This window comes from Ursus americanus, chromosome 27 (genome assembly GCF_024610735.1).
Source record: "Ursus americanus isolate L20-20 chromosome 27, mUrsAme1.1.p, whole genome shotgun sequence".
Taxonomy (NCBI): Eukaryota; Metazoa; Chordata; class Mammalia; order Carnivora; family Ursidae; genus Ursus; species Ursus americanus.
Genome location: NC_142153.1, coordinates 42,370,798 through 42,389,440, shown reverse-complemented (window position 1 = coordinate 42,389,440; position 18,643 = coordinate 42,370,798). Strand labels below are relative to the sequence as shown.

General features: G+C 40.9%; 1 protein-coding gene across 1 annotated transcript; it reads left to right on the top strand.

Moving 5' to 3' along the window:
- Window positions 1–1,746: 1,746 nt before the first annotated feature.
- TRIML2 (tripartite motif family like 2) lies at window positions 1,747–15,127 on the top strand. The gene is made up of 7 exons (XM_045785850.2): window positions 1,747–1,932; window positions 2,161–2,256; window positions 4,045–4,233; window positions 5,363–5,503; window positions 7,501–7,523; window positions 7,699–7,799; window positions 14,517–15,127. Exons 1-7 carry the CDS (start codon window positions 1,747–1,749, stop codon window positions 15,089–15,091), a joined length of 1,311 nt encoding a protein of 436 aa, XP_045641806.2. The 3' UTR covers window positions 15,092–15,127.
- Window positions 15,128–18,643: the final 3,516 nt, after the last annotated feature.

The window sequence follows — 18,643 nt, the reverse complement described above, 5'->3', positions numbered from 1 at the left end:
ATGCATTGGTCTTTCAGAAAATACTGGTTCACTGAGTTTTCAGACTTTCCAAATGTTGATGTATTTCAATATATAATATCCAAGTCACATTTGTTAATATCACCACCAATGTTATCAGAAAAGAAGCTGTCAAAGTCTTGGGAAGCTGCCAGGCTTACAGTAGTGTATACAAGTTTTCCAAAGCCAGAATTTTATCATTGACAACTTAGATACTCAGTTGGTTTCCTTGAAATGACAGGGTCACTCTGTTAGTGTTTGAGAAAATATCTTCCAAATTGATACATCTGAATAACCACATTTGACTCATTTGTTCTTTGAACAAAAAATGTGCTATGAAAAAACATGGCTAGTAGGGCTTGTAACTCGGTTATAGAAAGTGTTTTTTCTCGAGACAATCACTGTATTCCCATATGCACCGTAAGTGCTTTATGCATAATTTCCGTTTTGTCACCCAGAACAGTAATTACGTCCTGTACTCTAAAGCTGAGTTAATGTTTTGCTTCATGAAGAAATTAAGAATACTTTTAGTAAAAAAATAAAAATAACTGGGAGTATGCAAGTGCGTAGAAATTGAAAAATACAGTGCAGGGGCACCTGGGTGGCTCCATTGGTTAAGGGTCTGCGGTGGGCTCCGGTCATGGTCCTGGGTTCTGGGATCGATCCTGCATCAGGCTCCCTGCTCAGTGGGGAGCCTGCATTTCCCTCTACCCCTCCCCCTGCTTGTGTTCTCTCTCTCTCTCTCTCATAAGTAAATATTAAAAAAAAAAAAAAATTCGTTGTGCGATGGTGAAACCACCATAACCATGGCTAGAGATGGGTTAGAAAAGAACTAAGGCAAGGCAATTCTTCACTGGGGAAAAGTTTCCCAAATTCAGTGGGTAACCGCTTTTGAGATAATTACTCGAACGTTTCTAGAGAAGAGGTAGAATTGTTGCTGCCAGGTAATCAGAATTGTCTGGAAATGGGGGTGCAGGAGATGATAGATGCCTTGTTCTGTTTCCTTAATTTAAAAAAATGCAGTCTCCCTTGAGTATTTTTGGACGTTTATATTTGGGGGCTTGCGTTTCTATTTCGTTTAACCGTTACCTTCATCGGCAGCTTTCAGATGGCACGTGCGTTGGAATTTGCACACAAAACTTGACGCGCCTCACTGTCAGGCGCATGCGGACTTAGGAGAGCCTGAAGATGGGTGCATCCTGAAGCTGGCACCCACGTGCTGCTCCCCTTTAAGGAGGCACTGGAAGCGGCCGGCACGGTACGGTTCTTGCCGTTCCTGGGAGAGGGAGTGCTTCCTTAAATGCCGGGAGCCAGCCTTTGCCTTGCTCAAGTCCCGGATGTTCCTCCCCTGCTTCTGAATGCGCCATGCCGGTCAGTAAGTAGCTTTTCTGCTTGCTTGCTTGCTTGCTTGCTTGCTTGCTTGCTTGCTTGCTTTCCTTCCTCTTCTGCTGCCTTTTTTAATTTTTTAATACCTTCCAGGAGAACGGTGCGCCGTGTTCCTGCGTAGGAGTCATTCTCAGCCCGGTGCTCTAACTTCCCGGAGAACGTGAGCGCCCCTGCCGCCTGAGGGCCTCGGCGTGACTCCCGGTGTCTCCCCGCAGCGCGTGGCCGCGGAGCCCGCGGGGCGCTGAGCTGCTCGGAGGTCTGGCCGCGGGTCGCGCCGTGAGGTCGGCGAGTCCCCTGGACGCTTCGGCCCGGAGCGCAGGGAGGCGGCCCGCGGCGGGAACGGGGCCCGGGGCGCCTGCAGCCATGGCCGCGAGGCCCGGCTCCCAGGGAGGGCGGCGGGTCCCAGAAGACACCCGCTGTGAGGCGCACCGGGAGCCGCTGCGGCTGTTCTGCGACGACGACCAGACCCTGCTGTGTGGTCGGTGCCGCGCGCAGCAGCATGACGGGCACGCGGTGTACGGCGTCCAAGAGGCAGCTGGCGGCTACCGGGTGAGGCTCCCGCGGGCCCCTCTTGCCGCCCGGCCTGAGGAGCGCGCTGCCGCTGCCCCGGACCACCCCCTCGGCCCCGGTTGTCCGAGAGGCCGGACCAGGCCCTGGGAGACAGCCTTCGGGGCAGGGCTGTCCCCACGGGCTGTCGGGCGTCCGCTCCAAGGTGAAAACTGCAGCGGTTGTGTACAGCCGCCTCTTGACCAGCACCCGGGCTCTGTCTCTCCGCAGAGGCTGTTCCAGGAGCTGCTGAACGCGTCCAGGGAGAAGCTTGGAGTAGCCGAGAGCATGTTGGCGGACGAGCGGGACAGAATGGCGACGGTGCAGGTCAGTGCTCGTGTCCCGGCCGAGCAGGGCTCTCCTGCGGTGTCGGACGGCACCGGACGGAGGTTCAGACAAGTAACAGAGCAGGGACGTACTTGGAATCCATACGTGCCAAGTGTCCGTTTCTTTACGAGGTTGGTAAGCAAAGGGCTAGGAACTCGTTAGGAAAATGATGGAAGAGATTCCACAGAAAAGAAAATGCAACCATCGTTTGAACATTTAAAAAGATCCTGGACTTGTTTCTTGTAAGAGAAATACACGCTAACTCTTAGATTTGTGAAACGTCATTTGCAAGCCTACTGACAGGTAAAGAAAGATGAATGACACGATTCATACCAGTGCCGTGGGGCAGTGAGCATCTGCTGTACCGTCGGTGGCCATAAAATCCTGAAACCGTCTGAAAGGCAGTTTGAGAAACTATCCGAAACGAGGGTTTGTCATCTGTTAGCCCACATTTCACCTCTGATTTCACACCTTCTCTTCCTACTTAACTCTGTTCTGTGCCAGATATCCCAGATTCTGGGTCTTTTCCCTTGCAGTTTTTAAGGAGAAGCAATGGCCACTTGAGGATGGTAGAGGAAGAGAATTGACTGGCTCTCCAAGAATTTTTCAACTGATCTCCATTTTTTCAGCCTTAAGTACCATATATTCAGCACATATCGGGGTCCCACTGCTTTCCAGAGACTATACTAGGTTCTGGGGATTTAGCAATGGGCCGGGGGGGGGGGGGGAGGAGATGCTGCCCTTGTACAACTGAAGGTGAACAAAACAAGTAAAATGAATGTTAATGGTAAATTTCTTAAAAAAAAAAAAAAAAGCATAATGCGATGTACTCTGAAATAAAGTGACCTTGTTCAGAAAGTGGCATTTGGAAAAACTTAAGCTGGTGAGGCATTGAGTTTTGGGAAGGATCTGGTATGTCCTCAGGTGGAGTTGAGAAGGCAGTGGAAGCTGGTAGGTGAGGTCAGAAGATAAAGGGGCCACGTCATATAGGGCAGCTGAGTTTAAATGAAGTACGGAAACCAGTGGAAAATTTTGAAAGGGGTAACTTGATCGAATTTCCATTTTCACAGAAGCACTCTGGCTGCTGAGGTTAAGACTAGACAGTAGAGGGGTGAGAGCAGAGGTGGGGACACCTGCCAGGGGACTGTTGAGGTCGTGAACAGTGGTCAGATTCTTGGTAGATCTTAATTCCATGGAGTCTTGTGGGATGAAATATCATTAAGCTGGCTGCTCCCCATGTACGTCTCTAGCCCAGACTTCCAGGTGATGGACTTCCATGTCCATCTTCCGACTCAGCATCTGTCCTTGAATGTCCTAAGTGGCTACTCAGAATCAGGGTATCTAGAACTGAGCTGCTGATACACCCCCACCTCTGGGATCTGTCCCTTTCCTGTTTCCCTTTTTGCGTTGCAGTTACTTTCTCTAAAAACCTTAGAGTCACCCTTTCATTCCTGTTTGCTCACACTCCGTCCAAAGCATCAGCAAAAACCATTTGCCCCACCTTCCAGTTTTCCTCATCTCCTTCTCTTTGTCTTGTCGATCTTAGATTTCTCAGTTTTCTAAGTCAATTAACATTTCTTTGTCTGCGTGTCACGTTCTAAGATTATGTGATGTGTTAGTTGATGTTGACTCAAACTTTCTTTGTCCTTTGTATTTATGCCTTTTATTTCTTCCCTTGTACTTTATATTTCCTTAATCATTGTATCGGAGCTAGAGCTGGAAAGTGACCCTAAGTGTTTATCCGTGGCGTTTAACTTGAAGTGTATCACATCTATACCTACAATGAAGGGAGAAGAGCAGGATTTTAAAGAGATGATTGAGTCCGAATATAGGATAAGGTTCCAATTGATGGTTGAAGAGATGAACTTCCAGAGCCTGGAAGGGTGCGTATTCAACCTGAACGTGAGGGAGAACGGTCTGAACCAACTGATGGAGTTTGCCACTGAGCTGAAGGAGAAGTCCCAGGAAACGCTGCAGGTGAGATGTGGAAAACTGCGTGCTCGCAGTGTTTGGGAAATGAGAGGAGAGCTGAACATTATGCCAATTCTAAAATGAGACATCCAGTGACAACCACGCATGTATTAAAGAATGTATATATTCACCCAGCATTTCTATTTCTGATCATTTATCTTATAAATATACTTGCATGCCTACAAAAAGATGCAAGGATAAAGGAATGCTGTAAAATTATTCCAGTATAAAGCCATGGTTTAGAGGTAGTCTTTGAAACCAGACTGATGAGGTTCCTATCTGGCTTCTGCTATATACTAGTCTCTAAGTGGCTAGTTTAACCTGTACATGTTGTTTAACCTGTAACTCAGTTTCCTTAGCTATTACAATGGGGATAATGCCCCTCACTTATAATGTTGTGAGGATTGAATGATAATCTGCATAAAGCTCTTGAAGCAGTGTTTGTACATATTATGCAGTTGGTAACTATTAGGCATTATTATTAACACTGTAATGTTTATGATAGCAAGAGATTAAATATAACCTATATCCATTAATAAAGGACTCTCAGGATAAATCGTACTGTGTACTTACAGTGGGATGTTCTTCAGCATTTAGAAAAGATAACGCAGCTTTATGTATACGGATAAGGAATGTTCTCCAAGAGCATATTATTTATTAAGGAAAAAACAAGCTGTGATTCAACAGTAGGGTATAATACTCATCGTTTGTGTTCTTTAAGAAAAAAATAACAGCATGTGCTTTTGTGTCTACATGGAACGTCTTTGCAAGGATAAAAAATGTCAGTGGCTTGATTATTTCTTATTGATTAAATTATTAGATTCAAATCTTAATGGAGGAAATAGGAAACGTTCTGAACAAAATGGCACAGCAAGATAACATGATCTGTTTCAGGGTCTGGTGGTTTTCTGAATAAGTGGACTACGTGCACACCTTCCACGTCAACGTAACTATGTTGTGTCAGAGAATCAAGTTGCAATTGAGCTATCTTCCTTAACACAGAGGGATATTGGGCCTTATCTAATTATATGTGTTTCTGGAGTGGCAGGCAGTAAAGTGGGTTTAAGAGACAGTTGAATTAGTGAATAAAAGAAATTACCACTTGTTAAATAGTAATAAGGAGATGCTTCTGCAGAGACTGAATGTTTTGGGGAAAGAGAACATGAATAAACTGAAGGAGAGTGAAGTCAGGCTTTCTGAACAGATCTGCGGCCTCCAAAGGATCACTGCAGAGCTAGAGAAGAAGTGCGGGGACTATACCTTAGCATTGCTCCAGGTAAGATTCCAGAAATGATCTCCATTACAGTATTTGAGAAAGGAGAAATGGATAGTACTTATTAGGGGTCAGTTCTAGAATATTCGATAATTTTCAAACATACATGAAGGCTGTATAGACTATTTTCCAGTCACCAGAAGCATTATGAATTGTCTAAAGTCCTGGTATAGTGGAGAACTACTTCATGATATGAATTCTCACCTTGAGGCTATCAATAATTTTAATTGAGAGATCCCTTGATAGGGTAAATAATTGATTAGTCACATTATAATATATCAATACGGTAGAATATTCTGCAACCAGAAAAAAAGAATGAAACAACTCCATAGTGGTGAAAGTTGTTTTCAGGATATTTAGTTAAAGTGAAAACATGCGGAACTGCTTTTTGTTTGGTTTTAGGACTATGTATCTATGTATAGACATGCTCATTAACATTCACAGACTGCCTTTGGCAGAATAAACACAAAGATTAGAACACAAACATTGAACGGTAACCTTGGAAAAACAAGGGTGAGATTTATTTGTATAGTATTGCATATTTTAAACCTTGTAACATGCATTACCTTTCAACAAGTAAATTGTCTTTTTAAGACTCTATCCATATCCTTCTGCCGCCGGGCTTATATTTGCAAAGTGAGTGCCCTTATTTGAGAAAGCCCTTCCACATAAACTGTTAGGTTCTAGTCTAGGGCCAAACCTAGTTCCAGACGGGTAAGGCAGGTGTGACTCAGTTATGCTCAACTTCTGACCTAGCTCCATCCACCATCCCCACTTTATTACTAGACTCCTTCCTCTGCTCAACTCTTATTACCCAGGGTAAGAAAAGAAAGTAAATGGGCAGAGTTTGAATGATGACTGTTCTGGATAAGATGGCTGAGGTGACGTATGGAAAACATGGCCCTTGGGAAATGCAAATCAAAACCACAGTGAGATAGACCCTCTCAGCTTAGAATGGCTATCAATAAGACACGATGGGTGCTGGTGAAGGTGTGACAAAAAGGGAGCACTTACACATTATTGGTGAGAATGTAGATTGGTCTAACCCCTATGGAAAACGATACGGAGGTGTCTGAAAAAATTAAGAATAGATTTACCATATCCAGCAATTCCACTTCTGGGCATATACTCAAAGGAAACAAAAACAGGATTTCAAAGGGATATGTGTGCTCCCGTGTTTCAGAACAACCCAAATGCCCCTTAACAGATGAATTAATGAAAAAGTGTAGTACATACACATAATGGAATCTTATTCAGTCATGAGAAAGGCGAATATCCTCCGAATGTGACAACATGGATAGACCTTGAGCACATGCTACTTTAAGCAAGATAAGTCAGAAAGACAACTATTGCATGATGTCACTTGTATGTGGAATCTAAGGAAGTTAAACCTGTTTAAAAAATGAAAGTAAAAATGGTGCTTTATCGGGGGTATGGTGTAGGGATGGAGGGGCATTGATAAGAGTGATGGTGTTTCAGGGTACAAACTTGTAATGAATAACAACCATAGAGATCTAATGCATGGTATAATATATAAAACAATATAGTATTATATGATGAGATAAATATTGCTACATTGGCAATCATTACAATATACAGATGTATCAAAGTAACACACTATACACCTTAAACTTAATGTTACATGTCAAATTTATTCAATAAAAGAAGGAAAAAAAGACATCCAGATTAAATATAAATCTTGCCAAGACATCATCTGGTTCAGCAGGTTCCAAATTCTATATAAAGTGACTGTACAGTCCCCAGCTATAATAAAACTAAGAAAACAAAACACAGACATTTCCCTTGGGGTGTAACAGTGATTTCAAGCATTTTTCTGACTTTTACTATTCAGTGTTAAAATCTGATAACTGTGATTTAGCACCACAAAGCTGGGGAAATTACACACAAATCAGGTTTTATTATTAGAGGATGATTTTCAGGGGCACAGCTCAGAAGAGGCATGGCTCAAATAGTAACCTTATCTCTTTTTCACCCTGTAGAATGCGAGATGTTCTGTGGAAAGGTAAGTTTTCATTTTGGAAACATTGGGGTGGGATTCAGGGTCTGAGACGTGAGCACACAGGAGTAGAGATATTGGGGTAAGTAAGGGTCAGGAGGTCATGCAGTGACGTTCATCCTCTGGACTGGTGGGGGGCAAGGGTCTGCACAGATAACAGAGATTGTCCTTTCTTTAATAGGAGCGAGTCACTACTACGACAGTGTCTGGAGCCCGCCCAAATCACGGACCTGAGTCTGTGCCTAGTCACAGGAATGAGCAGAATGCTCAACATTCTCCAAAGTAAGTTGACACACATCCGTGATGACAGGGCACTGGATTTTGTATCTGAGAATCAAGTGAACATCCTACCGTAAATAAAAGTAGATTCCAGAGAGCTTAAGGATTTAAAAAGATTGGAGAGGGGGCACCTGGGTGGCACAGCGGTTAAGCGTCTGCCTTCGGCTCAGGGCGTGATCCCGGCGTTATGGGATTGAGCCCCACATCAGGCTCCTCTGCTATGAGCCTGCTTCTTCCTCTCCCACTCCCCCTGCTTGTGTTCCCTTTCTCGCTGGCTGTCTCTATCTCTGTCGAATAAATAAATAAAACCTTTAAAAAAAAATAAAAAAGATTGGAGAGTTTAATATGCTATACCCATTGGATAACTATCAAGAAAATAATCATATGATCTTATGTTGAAAGGCTCTCTTTTGCATATCTTTTTCCCACCTTCTCAAGCCTGAAACATGATCACAAGCGGAGCCTGATAGAAAAAAATAATAATAATAAATTTCTAGGGAAAAAATGTTAGGTCACCTGGGTGGCTTGGCTGATTAAGCGTCCTACTTTTGATTTTGGCTCAGGTCATGACCTCAGGATGCTGGGATCAGTCCTGTGTTGGGCTCCGCAATCAGTTTGGGCAGTCTGCTTGAGGATTTTCTCTCCCTCCCTCTCCCCTCGCCCCCTCCTCATGCTCTCTCTCTTTGTGTCTCAAATAAGTAAATAAATCTAAAAAAAAAAAGAAAAAATGTCAACATACATAATGAAAGATCTATATCTCCTACCCCATAGTTCCGCCTTTTCTGGAATGTCCTATCAGTGGATCATACAAAATGTGGCTTTTGTGTCTGGCTTCTGTCACTTAGCATAAATTTGAGGCACATCCAAGTTTGTTGTGTATATCGGTGGTTTATTCCTTTTTCGTGTTGTGGGGTACTCCACTGTATGAATATACCACAGTTTGTTCTCTTGCAATTCCAAGGCCACTTGAATCGTTTCCAAATCTATGCCATAGATATTTGCTTACAGAGTTTTGTGTGGACATAACTTCATTTCTCTTGGTTACATATCTAGGAAAGGGATTGTAAAATTTGTTTTCCAAACTGACTGTCATCTTGCATTCCCACTGGTAATGTATGAGATTCAGTTAACTCCACATCCTCACTAGCATTTTGTATTATCACTTTTTTTTTTTTTTTTTTTTTTTTTAAAGCTGATCTAGGGTGGCTCATTCGTTTAAATGTCTGCCTTCAGCTTGGGTCATGATCTTGGAGTCCTGGGATTGAGCCCCATGTCAGGCTCCCTGATCAGCAGGGAGTCTGCTTCTCCCTGTCCCTCTCCCTCTGTCTCTCCCCCTGCTCATGTTCTCTCTCTCTCGCAGATAAATTAATTTTTTCAAAAATTATATTAAAAAAGTAACTTTTAAAAATAAATAAAGCAGATCTAATAGGTATATAGTTGTATATCACTTTAAGTTTTAATTTGCATTTCTAAAATAACTAGTGATGTTGAGCATATTTTCATTGTTTATTTGCACTTTATTGTATCTCTTTGAAGTAGATCTATAAACATTTTCAGTATTTTTAAAATTGTGTTGTATATTATTTAGTGTTGTGATTTCTTTATATATTATGATTACCAGTCCTTTATCAGACATGTTTTGCAAATATTTCTCTCACTCTGTGATTATATTTTCTTTTTTTTTTAATTTTTTAAATTTTAACCCTCATATTGCCATCATACAATATTATATTAGTTTCAGGTGTACAATACGGTGATTCAGCAATTCTGTGCATTACTCAGCACTCATCATGATAAGTATACTCTTAATCTCCTTCACCTTTTTCATGCATCCCACTACCCACCTCCCCTCTGATAACCATCAGTTTGTTCTCTATAGTTAATAGTCTGTTTTTTGGTTTGTCTCTTTTTTTCTTTGTTCGTTGGTTTTGTTTCTTAAATTCCACGTATGAGTGAAATCATACGGTATTTGTCTTTCTTTGATGGACTTATTTCATTTAGCACTGTGCGCTCTATTTCCAACCATGTTGTTGCAAATGGCAAGATTTCATCCTTTTGTAAGGCTGAGTAATATTCCAGTGTGTGTGCGTGTTCACACCACTTTATCTGTTCGTCAGTCAGTGGACACTTGGGCTGCTTCCATATCTTGGCTGCTATAAACATTGGGGTGCATGTATCCCTGGGAATTAGTGATTTTGTTTTGGGGGTAAATACCCAGTAGTGTGATTATAGATTACAGGGTAGTTCTATTTTTAACTTTTTGAGGAACTTCCGTACTGTTTTCCACAATGGCTGGACCAGTTTGCATTCCCACCAACAGTGCAAGAGGCTTCCTTTTTCTCCACATCCTCACCAACAGCTGTTGTTTCTTGTGGTGTTGATTTTAGCCATTCTGACAGGTGTGAGGTGGTATCTCATTGTAGTTAGATGTGCATTTCTCTGATGGTGAGTGATGTTGAACATCTTTTTATGTATCTGTTGACCGTCTGTATGCCTAATTTTGAGAATGTCCATGTCTTTTGCCCATTTTTTAATTGGAGTCTTTTTTGTTTTTTGGGTGTTAAGTTGTATTAATTCTTTATATATTTTGGATGCTAATCCTTTATCATATATGTCATTTGTAAATATCTTCTCCCATTCAGTAGGTTGTCTTTTAGTTTTGTTGATTGTTTCCTTCACTGTGCAGAAGCTTTTTATTCTGATATAGTCTCAGTAGTTTATTTTTGCTTTTATTGCCCTTGCCTCAGGAGACCTATCTAGAAAATGTTGTTATGGCCTGTGTCAGAGAAGTTGCCACCTGTGTTCTCTTCTAGGATTTTTATGGTTTCAGTTCTCATATTTAGGTCTTTGATGCATTTTGAGTTTATTTTTTTATATAATGAAAGAAAGTGGTCCAGTTCCATTCTTTTGCACGTAGCTGTCCAATTTTCTTTTTCCCATTGCATATTCTTTCCTGCTTTGTTGAAGATTAATTGACCACATAGTTGTGGGTTTATTTCTGGGTTTTCTATTCTATTCCATTGATCTATGTATCTGTTTTTGTGCCAGTACCATACTGTTTTGATTACTACAGCTTTTTAATATAACTTGAAGTCTGGAATTGTGATCCCTCCAGTTTTGTTTTTCTTTTTCAAGATTGATTTAGCCATTTGGGGTCTTCTGTAGTTCCATACAAATTTTAGATGGTTTGTTCTAGTTCTTCGAAAAATGCTATTGGTATTTTGAAAGAGATTGCTTTAAGTAGTAGATACCTTACCAATATTTGCTCATCCAGTCCATGAGCATGGCAGGTCTTTCCATTTCTTTGTGTCATCTTCAGTTTCTTTCATCTCTGATTTATATTTTCATTTACCTCGTAGTATCTTTCGAAGAGCCAGAAGTTTTAAATTTTGAAATTCAGTTTATCAGTTTTTTTCTGGTTTGTGCTTTTTGTGTCCTATCCTAACAAATCTTTTACTAAAAGATTTTTTCTTTTTTTAAATTTTATTATGTCATGTTAGTCACCATACAGTATATCATTAGTTTTTGATGTAGTGTTCCATGATTCATTGTTTGTGTATAACACCCAGTGCACCATGCAATACCTGCCCTCCTTAATACCCTTCACCAGCCTGTCCCGATCCCCCACCCCTCTCCCCTCTGAAGCCCTCAGTTTGGATATTTTTCCTGATCTGTCAAAGATTAGTTGACCATAAGAGTTGAGGGTCCATTTCTGGGCTCTCAATTCTGTTCCATTAATCTGTGTTTCTGTTTCTGTGCCAGTACCATGCTGTCTTGGTGATCACAGCTTTGTAATATAGCTTGAGATCAGGCAGTGTGATGCCCCCAGCTTTGTTTTTCTTTTTAAACAATTCCTTGGCGATTCAGGGTCTTTTCTGGTTCCATACAAATTTTAGGATAGACAAATATTTTTTCTTCTAGAAGTTTTAGTTTTTACATTTATGTCTGTTATGCTTTTGGAGTTATATTTGTATATGACTCAAGATCTGGTACAACTCCCCACCCCCACCTTTTTTGTACGTGTGTGTCCAGTTGTGACAGCATCATTTGGTGAAAACACTATTCTTCAATAAATTCATTTAGCACCTTTGTTGAAAATTGGTTGGCATGTACAAGCCGGTCTGCATTGTCTCTAATAGGTCCTTGATCATTGTGTTTATCCTTTTGCTGATGCCATACTGGCTTGAATTTTACTCCATGGGAAGTCTTAAAATTGGCGTGTGAGTTCTCCAGATTTGTTCTTTTAAAAATAATTTTGGCTACTCTAGATTCTTTCTTTTTTCACAAAAAAATTAAAATCAGCTTATTGGCTTCTACAAAAAAAAATGTAGACTTTGGTTGGTATAGATTAGTGTATAGATTAATCTATAGAATGTATAGATTAATTTGGGATAAGATGATATATTTCCATTTAGGTCTTCTTGATCTCACTCATCAGTGTTTTGAAGTTTTCAGCAAATATACTGTGCATATTAGATGGATCCCTAAGTATTTTATTTTTTTAGTGTTAATATCCATTTCTGATTGAAATTCCATTCATTTCTAGTTTATTGCTAGTATATAAAAATAATATTTGTATATATTGACATTGTATCTTATGACTATGCTAAACTCATTTATTAGAGCTAGTGACTTTTTTATAGATTCTTTGGGATTTTCTACAAATATAGTCAGGTAATCTATTAATACAGGAACTTTTATTTCTTTCCAACATGTAAGCCTTTTCTATGTTTTTCTCACCTTGTGGTACTGGCTCTAGGACCTCCAGTATAATCTTGAATAGGAACAGTGAGAAACATTTGCCTCATTCTTGATCTTAGGGTACAAGAAAGCATTAAAGTCTTTCACCTTGAACTTTGATGTTAGCTGTAGGTTTTTGTTTTTGTTTTTGTTTTTATAATTGCCCTTCATCAGGTTAAGAAAGTTCTCCCTCTATTCCTGGTTTGTTAAAACTTTTTATCATGGACAGATGTTGAATATTAGATGCTTGTTCTATATCTACCAAAATATTTGTAGTTTTTCTTCATGTATTAATATGGTGAAATACATTTTTTTCATATGTTGGCCCAGCCTTGCCTTCCCAGAGTAAACTCTTGGTAATGATGTTTTATCCATTTTCTATATTGCTGGATTCAGTGTGCTAATACTTTAAAGGATTTTTGCATTTATGTTAATGAGGCATAATGATCTGTAGCTTTCTTGTAATCATCTAGAGATACTTCAATTTTATTTTCATTTCTAGATAATCTATTCTGTTCTTTGTCAGATCCACTTGGTCTTACTTTTTAGCTTCCCATATCCTGTAGATGTTTTTAAGCTTTTCTTTTTTCTTCAAACATGTAAGCAAAAATTTTTTTAGTTCTGTGCCTACTAATTCCAATATCTGAAGTTCTTCAGATTTATTTCTGCTAGTCTCACTCAGTAGTGCTTTCTTACTTTGTGAGTGTGTGTTTGATTTTTTTAACAGTAAGCTTCCCTTTTTTCCTTGGATATTATTTTTAGAAATTGAGTCCAAGAACGAATCTATGCATTATTCTAGACAGAATTTGCATTTGTTTCTTCCAGTCTTCTGGGAATACTAAAAGCCTGGGACAACTTAAATTTACATTTCAAGGCTTATGGCTTTTAAGACCAACCTAATAATGATATGAATTGGGCTTCAAGTCTAGAAATGTAAGTTCATTTGGCAACAAAACTTTTTGCCGGATTAGATAGTAAAGTAAGAAATAAGGAACTATTCCAGGCTTTATGGTTTAGCAACTGAAGGAGTGAGTATGCTATTAACTGAAGTAGAACTGGAAAGGGGTAGTTCTGAAGTTCCATTTTGGACATAGTATGTATGAAATGCCTCTGTTACTTCTAACTGGTATTTGGCAGCTTCTTTATGAAGTAAACCATGAACATACAGAAGATTTTGAAAACTAAGGCTAGGTGAAGTCACCTAGGGAGAGGGGAATCCAAGCTGTAAAAAGGAAGACCCAGTCCTAAGCCCTGGGTAATCACAATATTTAACAGTTGAGGAGAAAGAGATAAGAGAAGGCTTGGTTTGAGATATGAAGGCAAGTGTCACATTCGTTCAAGTATAAGAAATCACATTGAGCTCTCTTGTTCGCAGCTTGGTTTTTTTCTGGAGGATTCCCACAAGTTTTTCAGCCTCTGCTAATATGTTCTTTTGATTTCCTCAATATCAAGAGCCCGCTGGCAACAATTTCTAGGCATCTGTATCACGCTCTGGTGATATTTAAAGGGAGAGCAATTCAGTCACAGGGAAAAGCCAGGAATCCTAGGGAGTCACAGCCAATGACAGGGAAAAACCCTGCTCTGTCAGGAGATTCTAATGAATCTTTAGGGGAATGAAGCCTGGAGTTCCAGGCTTGGAGATCTTTAGGGGAGCAGAGTTGGCTCCCAGCTCATATGTGACTAGCATTGAATACCATTTTTACAGTCTGCCAAATTCCTTTCTGGTCTGACAGAACCTCTGTGGAGTCCATCATTCTTCTTCCTCCTCAGATGGCGTCTCCTTCCATTATCTTACTCACCTCTTCCGTGATGTCCAGTTCTTGAAAGTAAGCTCAGAGGTCACCTTTCCTGAACTTTTTGATGGCCTCTTCCATATCTGTGCCTGCAGCTTGTACCAGTCATTGGCAGGCCTCTTCATGTTAGAAACCCTCGTCTCTGGTGGTGGCATGGATGACTAACTGAATTACTCTCTCCCCGCAGGAGCTGTCACTTTGGATCCTAAAACAGCTCATCCCTGTCTGGTCTTATCTGAGGATCTGAGAAGTGTGAGTCTCAGAAATGTCCAGCAGGACATTCCTGGCAGCCCGGGGAGATTCGTCTTCGGTGCCACTGTGTTGGGTGTGGAGGGTTTCATCTCAGGGAGGCACTACTGGGAGGTAGATGTAGAAAAGGCAACCAAGTGGCAGTTGGGGATATCTGAAGACTCTGCCAGCAGCGACGGTGACCTTCCTGCTGCTTCCAGAGATAAATTCTTACTCACAGGTTCTGTGATGGGAACCGATTATACGTTCTGGGTCTTTCCCCCTCTGAAAAGGGTCTTCTTGAGAGGAGAGCAGATGCACAAAGTTGGAGTCTTCCTAGACCGCGAGTATGGGCAGGTAGCCTTCTATGATGTGACAAACAGATCCCTCATTTATAATTTCTCTTCCCTCGCCTTCCGGGGCGCTGTCAGGCCCATATTTTCTCTTTGTATCCCAAGTGGAGGCACGAGTTCAGACTCGCTCAGCATTTGCTTTCCTCATGTTTCTCCTTGTGATGTTAATGTTAGCCCATAGACTTCCTCGACATGAAATCTATGACTACAAGGGGCCAGAAAGAAAAGAGCTTAACTTTGTAAAAGAATCTATATAAAGTAATCCAATAAAAGTTTCTAACACTTGACTGAATTGGAATCCAGTTCATTACCCCAGAGTTTTTGCATTCATGTGGCTTTCAACACCTATTTAGTGAAAGAGGTTACATTGAAACGGAGTCATGAATGATAATAATGGAAGGACCCTACACTAATTAGAACACTAAATGCATATGCAGCATAAAATTGGGAACTTAGAGAAGTAATATAGTCTGAAATCTCTAGGACTAAGTTAAGGGCTTTAGCGATTTCTGAAAACACAATTAGATATAATTGAGACTTGAGATTTGAGGATATCATCACTGTGACATATGAAATGAAGACATCCTATGACTGATCCTATTACTGACAGTGTCAAGACTTCCTAACATCATTCCAAACAGAGAACTTAATTTCCCTGGGTATTTTTTCTGGGTTGGGAGGTGGTGGTGCAGAAAATGGGAATATTTAAATAATTTTTTTTCAAGTATTCTACCTTCTTACAAGAAAAATTAGATTTCTTAAAAGAAGCCCGATAATTCAAAGCTTTGAAACATATAAGTGATACTGTAACAGTGTCTTGGATTTTCTCTGGTCTTTCTCTATTTGATGATCCAGAGGAGTTTTTTCCTGCAGCCTTGCTCGGCGGTGGTTCTCCAATGCTGAGATGATGACAGAATATTTATAAGGGAACTTTACATGAAAAGTTCATCATACTGTATTTCCCTTAATATTTTTAAGAACCTAGAAGTATGTATTAATCTTACTCATGTAGAAACCAAGACTCAGAGGTGATTTAATTTTCCTAGAGTCACACAGCTATTCCTATCCAGTGAGTAACCAGGGGAGTCTGGATCACCCTGTGAGAAAGCAAGCTCTGATAAAGTCCTGTTGCTTATGCAGTAGGTTCCTGTACATGACTAAGTAGGTCAGTGGTCTAATTTTATTCAAATTGTGGAAACATTTATATTTGTTTCTGTAGGTATCGTGGAGGCTGTGTTCTTCAGGGTGGGCAGAGTAGAGGCGAAGAAAAGGAAAATACTACAAAATGGCTTCGGTCAACTTGCGGGGGTCCGGGAAGGTGTAAAGTCTTATTTACCTATTTTGGGGGAAAGATTTTTAAATATTTTATTTATTTGAGAGTAGGAGCAGGGGAGGAGTGGAGGAAGAGGGTCAAGTAGACTGCTGAGAATGGAGGGAGAAGCAGGGCTCAATCCACGACCCTGAGGTTACGACCTGAGCTGAATATCAGAGTCAGATGATCAACCTACTCAACCACCCAGGTTCCCCCAGGACAGATTTTTGATTGACTATTTGGAATTCTCAAAATCTGCTTTTACTACATCATATGGATAATTTTTGTGTGTGTGAAGACATAAGCTTAGAAAAAGTCTGCCATCTTCGCACCAAATCACAAGAAGTCTGGGGGGAAAATAGCCCTGATCTGAGAAGTGGGAGGTTAGGTTAGGTGCGTGAGTTGGAAGTGAAACAACTATTTGAAACACTGAGATTAAGAACTTGGAGCAGTGGCTCTCAAGCCTCTTTCCAGTTTCCTGAGGGACATGGTGCATTACATGGGGAAATATGAGAATTTAATGTCTATATAATTCTTAATCTCTACCCTCATCTTGGGTCAAATTTCTCCTGATTTTGCAGCTTAACTATTAAGAACTATTTCCGAAACTTAGAATCCAAGAAAATGCAGTATGTCCTTGCAGTGCCACTCTGGGGTGGGGGCACCTGCGTGGCTCAGTCTGTTGGGCGTCTGCCTTCGCTCAGATCATGATCCCAGGGTCCTGGGATCGAGCCCCACGTCCAGGCCAGCTCGCCGCTCAGTAGGGAGTCTGCTTCTCTCTCTCCCTCTGCCCCTCCCCCGTGCTTATGTGCACACTCTCTCTCTCAAATAAATAAAATCTTTAAAAAAAAAAACTAAAAAATGAGTAAGGAGTATTCATGTGAGGTGGTTCAGTTGGCTAGGGCAGCCATAATGAAGTACCACAAAATGGGTGGCTTAAACAACAGAAATGTAGTGAGAAATCCAAAATCATGGTGTTGGTTCGCTGACACTCTTCGGTGTTCTTGGCTTATTGATATCACCCCCTTCTCTGTCTTTATCTTCACTTGGCATTCTCCCTATGGCTCTGTCTCTTCACATGACTTTTTTTTTTTTTTTAACGAAGGAACCATTTATGTTGGATTAGGGGCCCACGCTACAGTATGTCTCCATTTTAACTTAACGACCCTATTTATAATCAAGGTCTTATTCTGAGGTACAGGAAGTTAGGACATCTTATCTTGTGCGTATGTTAGGGGGAATAGGGACAATGACGGTTCAACCCATAGCAAGTTGGTTTTATAGAAATTCTCATGTACAGTAGCAGGTTTGCAAATATGGTTTATCCTAAAATCACCTGAGGAAGTTTTAAAAATCTGAATAAGCCACCCCTCTTGACACACACCGTTTACATTCAAATTTTGGTTTGGAACCCAGGCATCATTTTTCCAGAGCTCTCTGGGTGGTTACAATATGCAGCCAAGATTAAGATGAAAATTAGTAGGAGCAAGAAACAAAACAGCTAGTTTGGTCAGTGGCTGTAGCCTTTTGTGTGGCTTGCAATTTAAGTCTTAAAATGTGAAGACCTGGTGATAGTACTGGAGAGGTGCTGTCTGGTTTGCAGGTGAGGTTACGTTTTGCAAGTTTTGCATGGCCTCTAGTGATGAGCACATGTGCGTGGTTCATGTGACAGACTGCCATTCAGACTGTGTTTGAGGAAAGTTGTTGGTAGGTAAGGGATCCTAGAAGTTGCTTTAAGAAACTACGTCTTGGCTCTGTGGGCTAAGTAAGATGAAGGGTATCTTGGGTCGTCAGGAGCCACCAGTGGTTTGAAACGCCTGGGATCACCCCACCACGCTGGGGAGGTACTGCTGCCCTTACAGCATTTTGCACATGGTAAGTTAAAAATGCAATTTCGTTCTGTACTTACAACTTGGAGATAGTACTCTACAAATGTGTGGCAAAGTCGAGCTGTGAGGTTCTTCGTAGATGAACTACTGATACCTTTCTGGGTTAAGAACTACGGGAAGGCTCACAGCTCCTACCAGTCTAGACCTACTCCTACTTTCAGCTGAGAGCCAGGGCATGCTGCTTGAAATAATCTGTGGCTAAAAGAAGGAAAGGTAAGTGACCTCACTGCAGTTAATTTTCTTGATTTTGTATAAAGCAAGAAAAGGATAAAGAGAAGATAAAGAATTCCTGGGGAAGTTATTTGAGGTTCTGATTTCTTGGCTTTCCTGATTACAGTGTGATACACATCACCCATCAGTGGTACATGGAAGTTAAAAAGCACATAGACAGGGAGTGTGAAAAGATGGAGAAGGTTACATTCAGTTGTATCTTGACAAATTGGAAAGTATAGGAGACAATGGGAAGTTTGCCCTGAAAGGAACCTAGTGTCAGATTAGAAATTTATACCCACGGGAGAAGAAGGAATTCTCT